Source organism: Leptodactylus fuscus, chromosome 9 (assembly GCF_031893055.1).
Source record: "Leptodactylus fuscus isolate aLepFus1 chromosome 9, aLepFus1.hap2, whole genome shotgun sequence".
NCBI classification, from domain to species: domain Eukaryota; kingdom Metazoa; phylum Chordata; class Amphibia; order Anura; family Leptodactylidae; genus Leptodactylus; species Leptodactylus fuscus.
This window is the reverse complement of record NC_134273.1, coordinates 38,922,117-38,937,646: the sequence shown is the minus strand read 5'-3', so window position 1 is coordinate 38,937,646 and position 15,530 is coordinate 38,922,117. Positions and strand designations below refer to the sequence as shown.

At 40.1% G+C, this 15,530-nt stretch overlaps 1 protein-coding gene across 1 annotated transcript in view; it reads right to left on the bottom strand.

The window, feature by feature from the left end:
- Positions 1-4,054, bottom strand: part of STAB1 (stabilin 1) — a 121,834-nt gene extending 117,780 nt beyond the window's left edge. Inside the window, exon 1 of the mRNA XM_075286785.1 lies at positions 3,870-4,054. Within this exon, the coding sequence (XP_075142886.1) occupies positions 3,870-3,938 (69 nt within the window). The 5' untranslated portion in view covers positions 3,939-4,054. The remainder of the gene's footprint in view (positions 1-3,869) is intronic.
- Positions 4,055-15,530: the final 11,476 nt, after the last annotated feature.

Below are 15,530 nucleotides of genomic sequence, written 5' to 3'. Positions count from 1 at the left end.
TCCACATCCTGATGCCAACTCCTGCTCAGACTCCTTCAGCCATGGTCAAGCAGATGCAGTAAAGATCTAGGTCCTTAAAAAGCCAGACAAATGATTCCTATAATTAATTATATAGTATTGAAAATTGTATAATATAATTAAAAATAATCATTTTATTTGGAATTCAGAGTTGGTAACTTTTTTTTTTTCCGAAATGACTCCAACTCTACAGTCCAGCCTGTCAAAAGATGGGATATAGGGGCAAACTCGGTGGCTCAGTGGTTAGCACTGCAGCCTTGCAGTGCTGGAGTCCTGGGTTCGAATCCGGCTATGAACAACATCTGCAACGAGTTTGTATGTTCTCCCCTTGTTTGCGTGGATTTCCTCCCATTCTACAAAGACATAATGAAAGGAAAAAACGTACATTGTGATCCCTATATGGGGCTCACAATCTACATAAAAAGATGGGATATATCAGGTTGCAAGTGATCAGTCAGTTGTTGAAGTTTAGGTGTTGGAAGCAGAAAAAATAAGCCAATGTTAGGATCTGAGCATCTTCTACAAGAGTCAAATTGTGACGGTTAGACCTGTACTCTGAGACCGGTGAGGAACGCCCCCTCCTGTCCTGATAATACTTGTCTATGGACGAGTGCTGTGAGAAGAGCGAGGGGGCGTTCCTCCCCGCTCACATAGTACAGCGCGATAGGCGCTGCTGTGGAGAAGGACGTACCTGACAGAGTGTCAGAAACGCCCTTCTGACTGTAAAGAGCTACGGTACCAATAACTCTTCACCCGGGGCACAGATCAGGAAAGCCGATAGTGAGCTGAATTCAGCACACTGTCAGCTTTCCAGCGGTATATAGAACTGCCTGTACCCAAATCCATGAAAGCTCCTCTTTAAAGGATCGTATCCAGAGAGTTGTGGTCAACAACTGCAGCTCAGACTGGCTCTCTGTTATATGTGGTGTACCCCAGGGTTCACTGTTATTTAATCCATTTATAAATGATATAAAGATGGGATTAATAGAACTGTCTCTATTTTTGCATATGACATGTAGTACAGTGAGGTCTATGGAGGATATATGTATAGTACAAGCAGACTTGGACAGTGTTTGGGCATCCACATGGCAAATGAGTCTCAATGTGGATACATGTAAAGTTACTCACTTGGGTAAAAATAATCTGCATGCAACATGTCTTAGCGTTAGTAACACTGGAAGAGCCAATGGTGGAGAAAGACCTGGGTGTACTTGTAGATCATAGAGTAAATTACAGCCTGCAATATCAGTCAGCTGCTTCTAAGGCCAGTAGATACTGTCTTGTATTAAAAGTGGTATGGACTCACATGACAGGAATGTAATATTATCATTATATAAATCATTGGTGCAGTCCCATCTGATATACGCAGTTCAGTTCTGAGTACCAGTACATAGAAAGGATGTCCTAGAGTTGGAAAAGGTTCAACAAACAGCCACAAAACTGATAAAGGGCATGGAGGACCTTAGTTATGAGGAGAGACTAAAAGAGTTAAATCTGTTTCATCTGGAAATTTGGCATTTAAGGGGAGATATAATAAATCTGTATAACTATATCAATGACCCATACAAGAAATATGGGGAAAACTGTTCCATGTAAAATCCCCTCAGAAGACAAGAGGGCACTCTCTGCATCCGGGGAAAAAAGGTTTAATCACAAGAGGTGAAAAGGCTCTAAGAACTGTGAATCTGTGGAATAGCCTACCCAGAAGCTGGTCACAGATGACAGCTTCAACATAGGATTACCGTATATACTCGAGTATAAGCCAACCCGAATATAAGCCGAGGCCCCTAATTTTACCACAAAAAACTGGGAAAACTTATTGACTCGAGTATAAGCCTAGTGGGGAAATGCAGCAGCTACTGGAAAATTTAAAAAATTAAAATGATTTTTGGGTGCAGTAGATGCTGGCTACTGAGGAAGGGGAGGGGGTGTCTTGGTTGTCTGTCTGCCCCTTCCCTGAGCTTGAGGACTGGTTTTTCCCCCACTTGGAATTCAGCCTGGCTGACTATAGGGTATCTGCAGTGCTCCTATTAACCCCTTCCTGACAGAAGAGGAGCACTGCAGATACCCTATATTCAGTAGACTGGGCACTTTCAGACACAGGGATACCTAATGTGTATGTGTTTCACAGTAATTTTCTATTATATGTATTCTAGGGAAAGGAGGGATTTAGAACTTTTATTTATTTTATTATTAAATTTTTTATTAAAGCTTCTTATTTTTTCCCCACTATTTTATGGGAGATTCTATACATTACTATTGCAGCTGGTCATAGACTCCCCCCCCCCCCCCAATTTTTTTTTTTTTTTTTGACTCGAGTATAAGCCGAGGGGGGCCTTTTCAGCACAAAAACTGTGCTTAAAAATTCGGCTTATACTCGAGTATATACGGTAGGTGCCTTTTTAGAGCAAAATAGCATTAATGATTATGTGAACGTATAGAATGTCATGCTGTTCCCATCCCCTGGTTGAACTTGATGGACATATTTTCTTTCTCAACCATATTATTTGTCAAATGTAATATGACAAACAGTTCAAGATGTTGACTTGGCCTCCAAATTCCCTAAAACTTAATCTAATCGAGTATCGGTGGGATGTGCTGGAAAACAAATTCATGTATGGAGAATTTCCTTAATATTATAATAGTGAGTTCATTATTGTAACAGCATCAATAGGTGATCTCAGATCCAGAAAACATGAGTTGTGGGGTGGTTGTGTTATCCAGCTTTTACACCTGTCACATCCCCTTCCTTTTGGTATATCCTGCCTAGTGTCACTGATGAATCAAAAGAGGATAACATTCTTTAATACGGTCGTCAAATGTCACCAGAGATAAGGAAAATATATTATATTTGGTAACATTCAGAGCCTATTCAGGGATCGGCGTTTCAAGTCAGTTCCCAGACAGCTGATGAGTAACAGGATATGGAGCAGCTGCCTTTGTTACTGTGTCGTCACTCATATTTTTCCATTATTCCCATTCATTTTACACCACTATACTAAACATGGAGCTCAGGGTCTGTTGTACCTATAGGGGATGCAATGGTGGCAGCTGTAACCAGACCCAGAAGCCAAGAGGGGCCACAAGTCCTCAAACACATTAGGGCTGTGTAGACTTCTATGATCTCTTTTGTTGGCTGGCAGGCTGTGCATCAGAAAGGCATTAACCCCTGCGCTCTGGTGCACTGGTAGTAGAAGATTTATGATACACAGCTTTCTGCTGACGGAAATTAGAAAAGAATATTTTATAGCAAAAAAAAAATTGGTCAGCAGCATGTAGTGAAGGAGGAATTGCATGGGGAGGCAGCGGCATAAAAGGGGGCAGGATTACTGTTTTATCTGCACATGGCTACACAATTTTAGTGTGGAATCTGCTGCCACATGGATTTCAACACAGAGACAAAATATATGTTGTAGTCCAGAAAAGGCGATGTGAAATCCCACTGTAAAATAAGATAGAAAGACTTCACATGGATTTTGGAGCACAGTTAATTTCCAAAGTGAATATCTGAATATGATTTTTTCAAAACCGGACAAGTTTTCATGCGACTAGCTGACGTCTCGTCCCTGTGCACACAGGTGTGCAAACATAGATGCAGTGGGAAACCTAAGCAATGATACTGTAAGAATACTGACAAGTCTGTCATTGAATAGCTTTATCTATAATATAAGCCAGCATAAGCTTTAGGTGCTTCTACAAGTTGTGTGTAAGGCTGCAGATATTGCCAGCTCTTCTGTAAACTACATTGTTTAGGTTGACTGACTCCCAATAGGAGACCAAGCCCTTACATACTGTGCATAGCTCTGGAACAAAGATGATAATACTCCCATAATACACAAGGATGAACTTACCAAAGATTGTGGCTCTACCATTCCTGTATAGGCCATTAGAAGGATGAAGACAAATCCAGAGCAGAGCATTTTGGAGCAGTCAGTAGTCCCACATCAGCCAAGGCAGGATGGAGCCCTGTATACGGACTTAAAACTATGTGCTATGTGGACATAGCCGAAAGACCTGAGCTAGCTACAGTGATCCTCATCTGGTCAACCAATAAACACAAAAGTCAACCTCCTCATTTCCTTTACACTAAACGAAGAGAAGGAGAACAGAAACCACTCCGGACTTCCTTTTTCCCTATCAGCCTAAAACACATGCAAGGAAACCTAAATCTCCTTCGTAGAAACAGCAACAAGTGAAAATGTTAAAAATGATGAGAAAGCTTTTAAGAGAAATACTCTGCGGTCCGATAGAAGTCAAGCTGAAAAGGCAGTCTGGTAGTCTTGCAATAAATAAATAAATATATACATATATATATATATATATATATATATATATACACACACACACACACACACAAATAATCATTAACAAGATATCCATAAAACACAGTAATTGGGATAACAAGTAGCTCGGTATTCCTTTAACACATTCTAGGTCAGATTTGTGGACTATATCGTGGTGAACAGTCATCCTCTTTGGAAGTCCTCAGTGGTGACATTTTCACAAAAGTCACAGGACTGTGGTGAGGTACCGCTTGTGAAGAGGTGACCACTGAGGCCTAGGATTGGCTACCTAGCATAGTCTGGAGATCTGTATATAGGCGAATGTAGCTGCTGCCGCTGGCATCGGGGGGTCCAGGGGGAGGGGAGTATTGGTTTGTATGTTGAGGAATCCACTAGCAGCTCTATTAAATAATGAAAACATGAATCAGACAACCCCTTTAATTATCCCTTACGTACACCTTAATTTATGGAAAGAAAGTATGTTAAGCCTGAACGATCTGTGTGATCAAATAGGGTTGATCCCATTTTTGACACTGAGGGTTAAAATCAATATTCCTTATAAAGAGGTTTTTTTTTTAATCTTTAACTTACATTTTTGACATGGGATTACATCTACCAGGATCTTGTAAAGTAAGGCTACATTCTGACAACTTCGGTTGAAACAGGTTGTGAACAATGTCTATTTTTCATGGCCATCTTGTACTCAGGAGCACAGTTTTTCATGGATCCCCCATACATTACAGTGTATAGAGGGATCCATGAAAACAGATAAAGAATAGACCATAACCTTACATTCTGACAGTCCATTACAACCTACTGTCAAAATAACGGTCATGTGAATAGCCCCCATTCACAGATATTGAATTTAATGCTGCTGAGTGATGGCCATTAACAAAATGGACATCACATGACTATTATTTACTGTCGTATGAATGTAGCCTAACCCCTCTCTCCCAGTTTTTAGGACTCCACGTGGACTTTGGCCATGACTCCCGTTGAGCGACCAAAGATCATTCTGTGACTCCTTCATTCATGTTTGTGAAGGCGTGCAGAAAAGGAATTGCATAGCCACATGGCGATCTTTATTTCCTTTTTCAACAGGAGTTATCAACTCTTATTTTTGAAATCCTGTGCTGAAATCTAATTTCTGTCCTTTCTCTGTTCTTACCTTGCTTATGTCTAGAGTATGGGTGTAGTCTAACAAAGCAGGAAGACCGAGTCTGGAGGTGGTCACTTTAAAGGGATCCTATCTTTCAAACACTTTTTTTCTGAGCAACACGTCGAAATAGCCTTAAGAAAGGCTATTCTTCTCCTATCTTTCGTTGTCTTGTCCGCGCCACCTTACCATAGGAATCCCGGTTTTTGTCGGTATGCAAATGAGTTCTCTCGCAGCACTGGGGGTAGGCACCAGCGCCCAAACAGCACTGGGGGCGTCCCTAATGCTGCCAGAGAATAAAAAACAAATAGTAATACCGAGCAACCACAGAAATAAATTGTGTATACAATACAAGGAAGATTGGCAGCAGCAGTAATTCAATCCAGAGACCCCTTAGGGGACAACAGATGCAGGAGAATGACCGATGGATATGAAGAGAACCGCGCTACTCTCTTGGGATAAACCAACGTACGCACTTTATTCCACTTTCTTAAAAACACGACGCTACAACACAGCGTTTCGGGGATTCCCCTTTTTCAAGTGTCACAAAAACACACAATATACCCTAATAAAAACAACAGATGGCATAATAAATACAGATACACATACAAGTATAAATATATAAAAGTAGGTAGGATGGCAGGTCATAAATATAAATGTTCCATTACACAAGTACTCAGCATTGTTTGGCATTATTTTAACAAAGTCAAACAAAGTTGCCAACCCCAGCAACTGGTGATCACTGTAGCTATATAAAGTAAATAACTGTAGTATAATGAAGGTCAGCAAATATTATAATAAAAGAATAAAGTAACCAAGTATTTCATAAGCGTAGCTTAAACAATAATATAATATAGATAACTGTACCAGACAAGGAGTCAGGAGCATGGATCAGGAGCAGGAGCTTCCTTGCACGAGTAGAATGTGATGCACAGCGTGGAGTGTATGGGCTACGTGTGTAACGCGGGCTTATTACACCTAGGCGGGCTGGTGGGGAGGGTCACGTGTCAAGAGTTTTTGAGATCTCCCCGTTACTTACTTAAAACTCTTACTTAATGGTCACATATAGGTTGTAACTGTGGATTGTAGAGACATCTAGCGTGTTTGAATAGAATTAAATAGCCACTCCGAGATGCTCGTGTCTAGGGAGAGCGGTCGGACCCGCTCGTGTGCTTATCCCAGTGCGCATGCGTATTGCACGGCACTGGGTTCCGGAGACAGCCGAGCCGAGTTAACGAGCGGCCGCTCGTGTGTCGGGCTTCTCGCGCATGCGCGCACCCGTCCGGCCGCAAGACCGGCACCAGCAGCACATTGGCATGCCCTGCCTATTAGATTCTTACGGCAGTTTATTTAGATGGATGTCAGTAAGTGTAAGCAGAGTACAAAGGGCCTTTTAAGAGTAGATATTTGGGCAAACCATATCATGGAAGCAGCGGTCCCTGATGCTGCTTTACAAAATGTAGATGTTTCAGATGTAGAGACATCATTGTGATGGATTAAAAGATTCATTACCAATAAAATACTGTTGTCAACGAATCCTATTCAAATACATTTGCCTTTTTTAGCAAGAGTCTAGTACTATAGTAATACCATTCGTATAAATTCACCTATTCTTAGTGTGAATATGATAATAATAATATGACAATAAAAAAATGACAAGAATTAAAACTGAACAAGAATTAAAACTAGAATCAATTTTTTTTTCATAAACATAACAAAGGTCAGAGTATACAAACATAATAATATATCGAGAGATTCTTTACGAGTGAGATCATAGCAGTTAACCTTTACTTCTCTATGCTATCAACTTATGTGTAATATATAAAAAAAAATATATATATATATATGAATATGTATATAAAGTGACTCAGTAGGAGATGTCCTCCAGGGCTTCATTTAGACCTTCAGGATGGAGGGTGTTTAGTTTAAATATCCAAAACATCTCTTTCTTTTTTAATGCCTCGAACCGGTTGTGAATACTGGTAGGAATATGTTCGAGTGGAGTTACAGTAAAATTGGAGAAACTGCACCCATGTTTGATCTTGGCATGTCTGGAAACACTATGTTTTTCGTACCCATTGGAGACGTTGGAGCGATGTTTCTTATTGTTGTCCGTCCTACATACTGTAGGCCACATGGGCAGCTTAAAATATATACAATGTATGAAGATGAACAATCTAGTCTCGATTTGATAGAAAATTTTTCGTTTGTGGATCTGCTGGTAACTTCACTCATATTATGTGCTATATTCAAACAGCACTTACATCTAGAATGTCCACATTTGAAGCTACCGGTGTTCCCGCTGATATATGAAAAGTTGGTACTGGTTTTTGTAGAGGATCTCAGTTTGCTTGGGGCAATAATACTCTTTAGAGTTCGAGCCCTCCTGAAAGTCATCTTGGGTTTTTTTGGGATCACTTTTCTCAGGAATTGGTCGTTGGCTAAGATATGCCAATGTTTCTCCAAGATTTTCCTGATGGAACTATGGGCTACATTAAAAGTTGTTATAAAGTTGTATTTAAATTCGTTTTCATTTTTGATGATTTTATTAGGGACTAGGCATTCTTTTTGACTCAAATTTGCTGCTCTAGACGGAGCTTCTTTTATTAAAGGGACTGGATAATTTTTGTCCTTAAATCTTGAAGCCATAATCTTACTCTGGGCCACAAAGTCCGATTGGTTTGTACAGTTCCGTCTCAATCTTTTGAATTGTCCGTATGGGACATTCTTAATCCACTTATGGTAGTGTAAACTTTTAAAATTCAACAGACTATTACTATCTACTTTTTTGAAAAATGTTTTCGTTTGTATACCTTTCTCGTCACCCATTAGCACTAGATCCAGATACTCAATTTCCTTTTCATTGATTCTGTCTGTTAGATTTATTCCCCAGTTATTATTATTTAAAGGGGTATTCCCATGTACATAATCATATCTATATTTGTAGATAATTAAAAGTTAAACATTTTTGCAAATATAAGTAATTAAAAATTCTTCAGAGTTTTAAAGATTTTCTCTAACTTTCTTAGTGGTGACAGTCTGTTGTCTTGATCTGTTGCCAATGGCTACGACCACAAATGCAGAAACTTTCTAAGGTCTGGGTTTTGTCAGGAACCCAGCCATGATTTTCTTATTGTTGCCGGGTTATCAGGAAGGGACATTACATGTATGAGAAGATATCCCGGCCACAGTAAGGAAATCATGGCTGATTTTATCACCTTTGAAAGTTCCTGCATTCATGGTCGTATCCACTGGCAACCGATCAAGATAACAGACTGTGACCACAAGATATTTAGAGAAATTCTTTAAAACTCTGTAAAATGTTTAATTACTTATATTTGCAAAAATGTTTAACTTTTAATTATCTACAGATTTACAAATAATTATGTAGATGGGAATACCCCTTTAACCCCATAGAGACACAGCCCAAAAGTGACTTAAGGACCAGGCCTCTTTTTTCAAAACTGACATGTGTCACTTTAAATGTCAATAACTTTGAGACGCTTTAACTTACACAAGTGATTCTGAGATTGTTTTTTCGTAACACATTGTACTTCATGTCAGTAGTAAATTTTCGACAATATGTTTTGTCTTTAATTATGAAAAAATAGGAAATTTGGTGAAAATTTTGAAAAAAATGCAGTTTTCAAACTTTGAAATTGCAAGCCTTTCAAATAGAAAGTCATACTACCCAAATTTTTTCATAAATATAATTAACCATGTCTCATATTTATGTGGCAATCAAATTTTAAGCACCCTTTCATTGTTTTCAGAAATTATAAGGCTTACAAGTCAAGCAGTAATTTTCCAAATTTTCAAGAAAATTTCCAAAACACATTTTTCAAGGGACTAGTTCAGTTCTGAAGGGAAATTGAAAGGCCTCTCTAATAAAAACCCCCCAAAAGTCACCCCATTCTAAAAACTGCACTCCTGAAAGAATCCAAAACAGCAGTTAGAAAGTTTCTTAACCCTTTCAGCATTTCACAGCAATTACAGCAAAATGGAGGTCAAATTTACATTTTTCAATTTCTGTCACTAATATATTCATTTAGCCCTAGAATTTACACATTTACTAAGGGTTAAAGGAGAAACTGCACCCCACATTTTGTTACACAATTTCTCCTGAACACGACAATACCCCGTATGTGCTGGTACCCTAATGTACGGGCACACGGTCGCTCTCAAAACGGATGGAGCGCTAATTGGATTTTGTAGGCCAGGTTTTGCTAGAATACTTTTCAGGCACCATGTCCCGTTTGCAGAGCCCCCAAGGTGCCAAAACAGGGGAAACCCCCAAAATGTCACCCCATTTTGGAAACTAGACCCCTCAAGGAATTTATCAAGGGGTATAGTGAGCCCTTTGACCCTACAGGAGTGTAGCAGAATTGGCCCAACAAAAGGAAAAGTAACATTTTTTGCTATAAAATGTTGCTTTAACCCCAAATTTTGCATTTCCACAAGGGGTTAAAAGAGAAAATGCACCCCACAAATTGTCAAGCATTTTCTCCCAACAACAGAAATGCCCCATATGTGGATGTAAAATGATCTATGGGCACGCTGTGAGGTCCAGAGCGGAAGGAGCGCTATTGGGATTTTGGAGGGCAAATTTAGCTGGAATCTGTTTCAGGCACCATGTTGCATTTGGAGAGCCCCTGAAGTGCCAGAACAGTAGAAACCCCCCCAAAATGACCCCATTTTGGAAACTAGACCCCTCAAGGAATTTATCAAGGGGTATAGTGAGCACTTAGACCCTACAGGTGTTTCACAGATTTTTTTACCATTGAGATGTGAAAATGAAAAATTACTTTTTTTTATAATAAAATGTCACTGTAGCCCCAAATTTTTCATCTTCACAAGGGGTTAAAGGAAAAATTGCACCCCACATTTTGTTACACAATTTCTCCCGAACACGACAATACCCCGTATGTGCTGGTACCCTAATGTACGGGCACACGGTCGCTCTCAAAACGGATGGAGCGCTAATTGGATTTTGTAGGCCAAGTTTTGCTAGAATACTTTTCAGGCACCATGTCCCGTTTGCAGAGCCCCCAAGGTGCCAAAACAGGGGAAACCCCCAAAATGTCACCCCATTTTGGAAACTAGACCCCTCAAGGAATTTATCAAGGGGTATAGTGAGCCCTTTGACCCTACAGGAGTGTAGCAGAATTGGCCCAACAAAAGGAAAAGTAACATTTTTTGCTATAAAATGTTGCTTTAACCCCAAATTTTGCATTTCCACAAGGGGTTAAAAGAGAAAATGCACCCCACAAATTGTCAAGCATTTTCTCCCAACTACAGAAATGCCCCACATGTGTATGTAAAGTGATGTATGGTCACACAGTGGGAGAGAACAATAGTTGGAGGGTAGATTTGGCTGCAATTGGTTTTAGTTACCATGTCACATTTGCAGAGGCCTTGAAGTGCCAAAACAGTGAAAGCCCCCAAAAATGTGACCCCATTTTGGAAACTAGACCCCTTGACTTCAGTGACGTCAGTGTTAAATTGCACCCAAGTATAGCAAACATTTGGATGCAGCTTGTATGGCAATAATTATTTTGCAGAAATTACTGCATAACCGGATGAAAGTAATTGTGTGCAGAATACGTGATGGTATAAGGAGGCGATATTCCATGGAAAATAAATTCTAAAATTAATATTCCATGGAAGTGTGGTACAATCTAAAGCACTCCTTCATGCACAAGCCAGGTTTATCAGGGCAGGTGTCACACTGATAAGTGGTGTCTCTCCTTATTCCTCTTTTGTAACACACTCTGCATCTTTTTTGTTTTTTCCCTTTTTTAGCAGTTTGGGGGACTTCGCCGGGAAAATGTTGCCCTGGTACTATACGGGAACCTTGAGTTTCAGAAGTACTGGGGCCTGGCACTTCTAGGTCCCCAAATATCAGGGTCTTGATAATTGTCTCCAGAAACTCAAGGAAAGTTCCTGTGTGGCCTGCACATCGTGATAGCACGTACGCGTTATACAATGCCATCTGAACCATGTGCACGGCCAGCTTTTTGTACCACTTACTTGTTTTTCTCATGGCACTGTAGGGCTTTAGGACTTGATCAGATAGATCAACCCCTCCCATGTACTTATTGTATGCCAGGATGCAGTCTGGCTTGGAGGCAGTGGTACTGGTGCCACGCACAGGGACAGAGGTGCTGCCGCTGCCATGAATTGTGGTCAGTACAAAAACATCCCTCTTGTCCTTATACTTGACCAGCAGCATATTTTCATTGCAGACGGCACTACTCTCACCCTTTCTGAGGGGCTGCGCAATATGTGCCCTAGGGAGGCCTCTTTGATTTCTGCGCACAGTCCCACAAGCTGCAGTTCCTCTGGAACTCAGGGACCTAAAGAGTGGGATGCTGGTGTAAAAGATATCCACATAAAGGTGATAACCCTTGTCCAGCAGTGGGTGCATCAAATCCCACACAATTTTCCCACTAACTCCTAGGATTGGGGGGCAGTCTGGGGGCTCAATCCTTGTGTCCCTTCCTTCATACACCCTAAATTTATAAGTGTATCCTGAACTGCTCTCACATAGCTTATACATTTTAATGCCATACCGTGCCCGCTTACTGGGCAAGTATTGGCGGAATTTTAGCCTCCCTTTGAAACTGATCAGAGACTCATCAATTGCAATGTTCTGATCAGGGATGTAGGACTCTGCAAATTTGGTACTAAAGTGTTCAATAACTGGCCTAACTTTGTATAAGCGGTCAAAATTTGGGGCATCTTGGGGCGGGCACTGGGAATTATCATTGTAATGAAGGAACTTTAGGATACTTTCAAACCGCTTCCTGGTCATAGCCATTCGATAGATTGGAGTGTTGTGCAAGACATCTGTACTCCAATACTGACGAATTTTAGGTTTTTTCACTATGCCCATATGCAGAATAAGACCCCAGAAAATCTTCATTTCTGCTGCATTTACTGGGGTCCAGTTCTGTGGCCTGGCATAGGAAGAGGTGGCATTTTGTTCCAAAAATTGTACAGCGTACAAATTCGTTTGGGCCACCATAAGATCTACAAACTCATCAGAGAAAAAGATTTTGAAAAAGTCATTTTCTCTGAAGCCCTCAGTCTCAATTTGTATTCCTGACCGGGCAACAAAGTCAGGAAGCTGAGGTTCAAAATTTTCTGGTGGTGGGGTTCACATGGGCTCTACAGGTGTGGCAACTAAATCAGCAATTGTTCTGGGGCGCCTCCTTTGGGGTTGCTCATCACTGGATGAGGAGGAGGAGGAGGAAGAAGAGGAAAAATAAAGGAATGGGGCATTTTCCTCTTCTCCCTCGCTGGCGGTATCAGTGTCAGAGGCCAGTATGGCGTACGCCTCTTCTACTGAAAACCTTCTTTGGGATGATTGGGACTGTTGGGACATTTTTGTGTGTGTGTGGTGTTTTACTTGAGTATATAAAACTTTATTTCTTGAAACTTTATTGAAAATTCAAAGTGTGGGGTGTGTGTTGTGCTTTAACACGTGTATTTGATGTAAAAAAAAAAAAAAAAAAAAAACCTGCAAAAAAAGTACAGATGTGATCACTAACGTTTATTTGTTACTGATCACTGCGCTGAGTAGCACAAAGGAAAAAAAAAAGATTCTTTTCTTCTAACTAAAATTGAATTAACTAGAAAAAAAGTGCGCAAAAAGTACAGATGTGATCAGTAACGTTTATTTGTTACTGATCACTGCGTTGAGTTTAGCACAACGGAAAAAAAAAAGATTCTTTTCTTCTAACTAAAATTGAACTAATAAAATATAAAATAGACGGAGCAGTCTATATATATTTTATTACTAAGTCTAACTAGAAAAAAAGTGCGCAAAACAGTACAGATGTGATCAGTAACGTTTATTTGTTACTGATCACTGCATTGAGTTTAGCACAACGGAAAAAAAAAAGATTCTTTTCTTCTAACTAAAATTGAACTAATAAAATATAAAATAGACGGAGCAGTCTATATATATTTTATTACTAAGTCTAACTAGAAAAAAAGTGCGCAAAACAGTACAGATGTGATCAGTAACGTTTATTTGTTACTGATCACTGCGTTGAGTTTAGCACAACAGAAAAAAAAAGATTCTTTTCTTCTAACTAAAATTGAACTAATAAAATATAAAATAGACGGAGCAGTCTATATATATTTTATTACTAAGTCTAACTAGAAAAAAAGTGCGCAAAACAGTACAGATGTGATCAGTAACGTTTATTTGTTACTGATCACTGCGTTGAGTTTAGCACAACAGAAAAAAAAAAGATTCTTTTCTTCTTACTAAAATTGAACTAATAAAATATAAAATAGACGGAGCAGTCTATATATATTTTATTACTAAATCTAACTAGAAAAAAAGTGCGCAAAACAGTACAGATGTGATCAGTAACGTTTATTTGTTACTGATCACTGCGCTTTAGAAAAAAACTGAGTTTAGAAAAAAATTCTTCTCCTAACTAAAATTGAACTGCAATAATACAGATAGAAGTGTGTGTATATGTATATATATATATATATATATATATATATATATATATATATATATATATACACACACACTATATCTTTATTGCAGAAACTAACTAAAAAAAAAAACCCCAAGAAGGGCTTTCCAAAAAAAGTTCTGCTGGTAAAGTGTTAATTTTACCAGCAGTCAGGAAGAAGGGGGAGGGAGGCTCTGTTCTGCACCCACTGGCTAGGTGCAGATTGCAGAACTTTTTAGGAGCTGATGCAGCCAGACGTGAGATCAGAGGTTGGTGGAGAGGGGGGATGGGAAGGGGATGGGAATGGGGATGGGAGGGTGTTGTGGCTGGTGGAGTGGCTGGGGGGAGATTTTTAGGAATGACAGGAGAGGGTGGCTGGTAGCAGCAGCGACGGAGCTCTGATCAGATCAAATATGTCACTGAAGACACGCAGCAGCAGCGGTAACGCACAGAAGGCTCACAGGGCAGCACGGAGGTCTACTCTGCTCGCAAGTCCCAGGGGAACTGACATGGGAAGCAAAGCGACCCCCGGTTAACACTGTCCTGCAAGCCTGCAATTGGTTGATCGGCCGTGACACGTGCCGATCAACCAATTGCAACATCTGGAGGGTTGGCGCCACTGTACGCCCCCCAAACACTCGACAGGGATTGGTGGTATGTATACCTCCAATCCCTGTCACTTTTACTGACATCTGCCGGCGCAGATCCAATGATCTGTGCCGGAAAGCTGAAATTTACCGATCTGAATAGATCGGTCATTTTCAGCAATCTAAGTGGCAGGGAGGGGGTTAAACCTCCCGATTCACGTGGAGAAGGTTGTCTGCTGTCATGGACAGCAGCAACCTTCTTACAGTTAGCGTCTCTTGAGACGCGGAGACTATTTATAACCATGACGTACTATTACCTCATGGGTCGCTAAGTACCAAGCTCCCATGAAGTAATAGTACGTCAAAGGACGCTAAGGGGTTAAATAGGCTGTAAATTCGTGAAATGATGTGGTGATACCTTCCCAGATAAAAAGCAGATCATCAATATATCGTTTATAGAATTTAATATTGGTGGTCCAGGGATGGTCTTTTAATATAAAGGATTCCTCATAGCACCCCATGAAGAGGTTCGCAAATGCCGGGGCAAATTTTGTCCCCATGGCAGTTCCCTTTACTTGGATGTAAGTTTTTTGCTCAAATTTGAAGACATTATGAGTGAGAATGAAGTTGATTCCTTCCAAGATAAAATCTTTTTGTTTCTCAGGCATAGAGAGATCGGTACTTAAGTAGCTTTTAATCGTCTCTAAGCCTTTATCATGTGCGATATTACTATAGAGTCCTGTAACATCTAATGTGGCCCACTGGTAGTTTTTACCCCATGTCATGGGTAGTATTTCTTCCAAGAGACCCACAGAGTCCTTAAGATAAGATGGTAGTTTAGTGACATATTTCTGTAATAGAAGGTCGATGTAATGGGAGAGATTCCTTGTTGTAGCATTCACTCCTGAAATTATCGGGCGTCCTGGGGGGTTAACGGGATCTTTATGAATTTTAGGTAAATGGTAGTAAAGGGCTGCTGTTGGATTTTTAACAAGCAGATATTCCT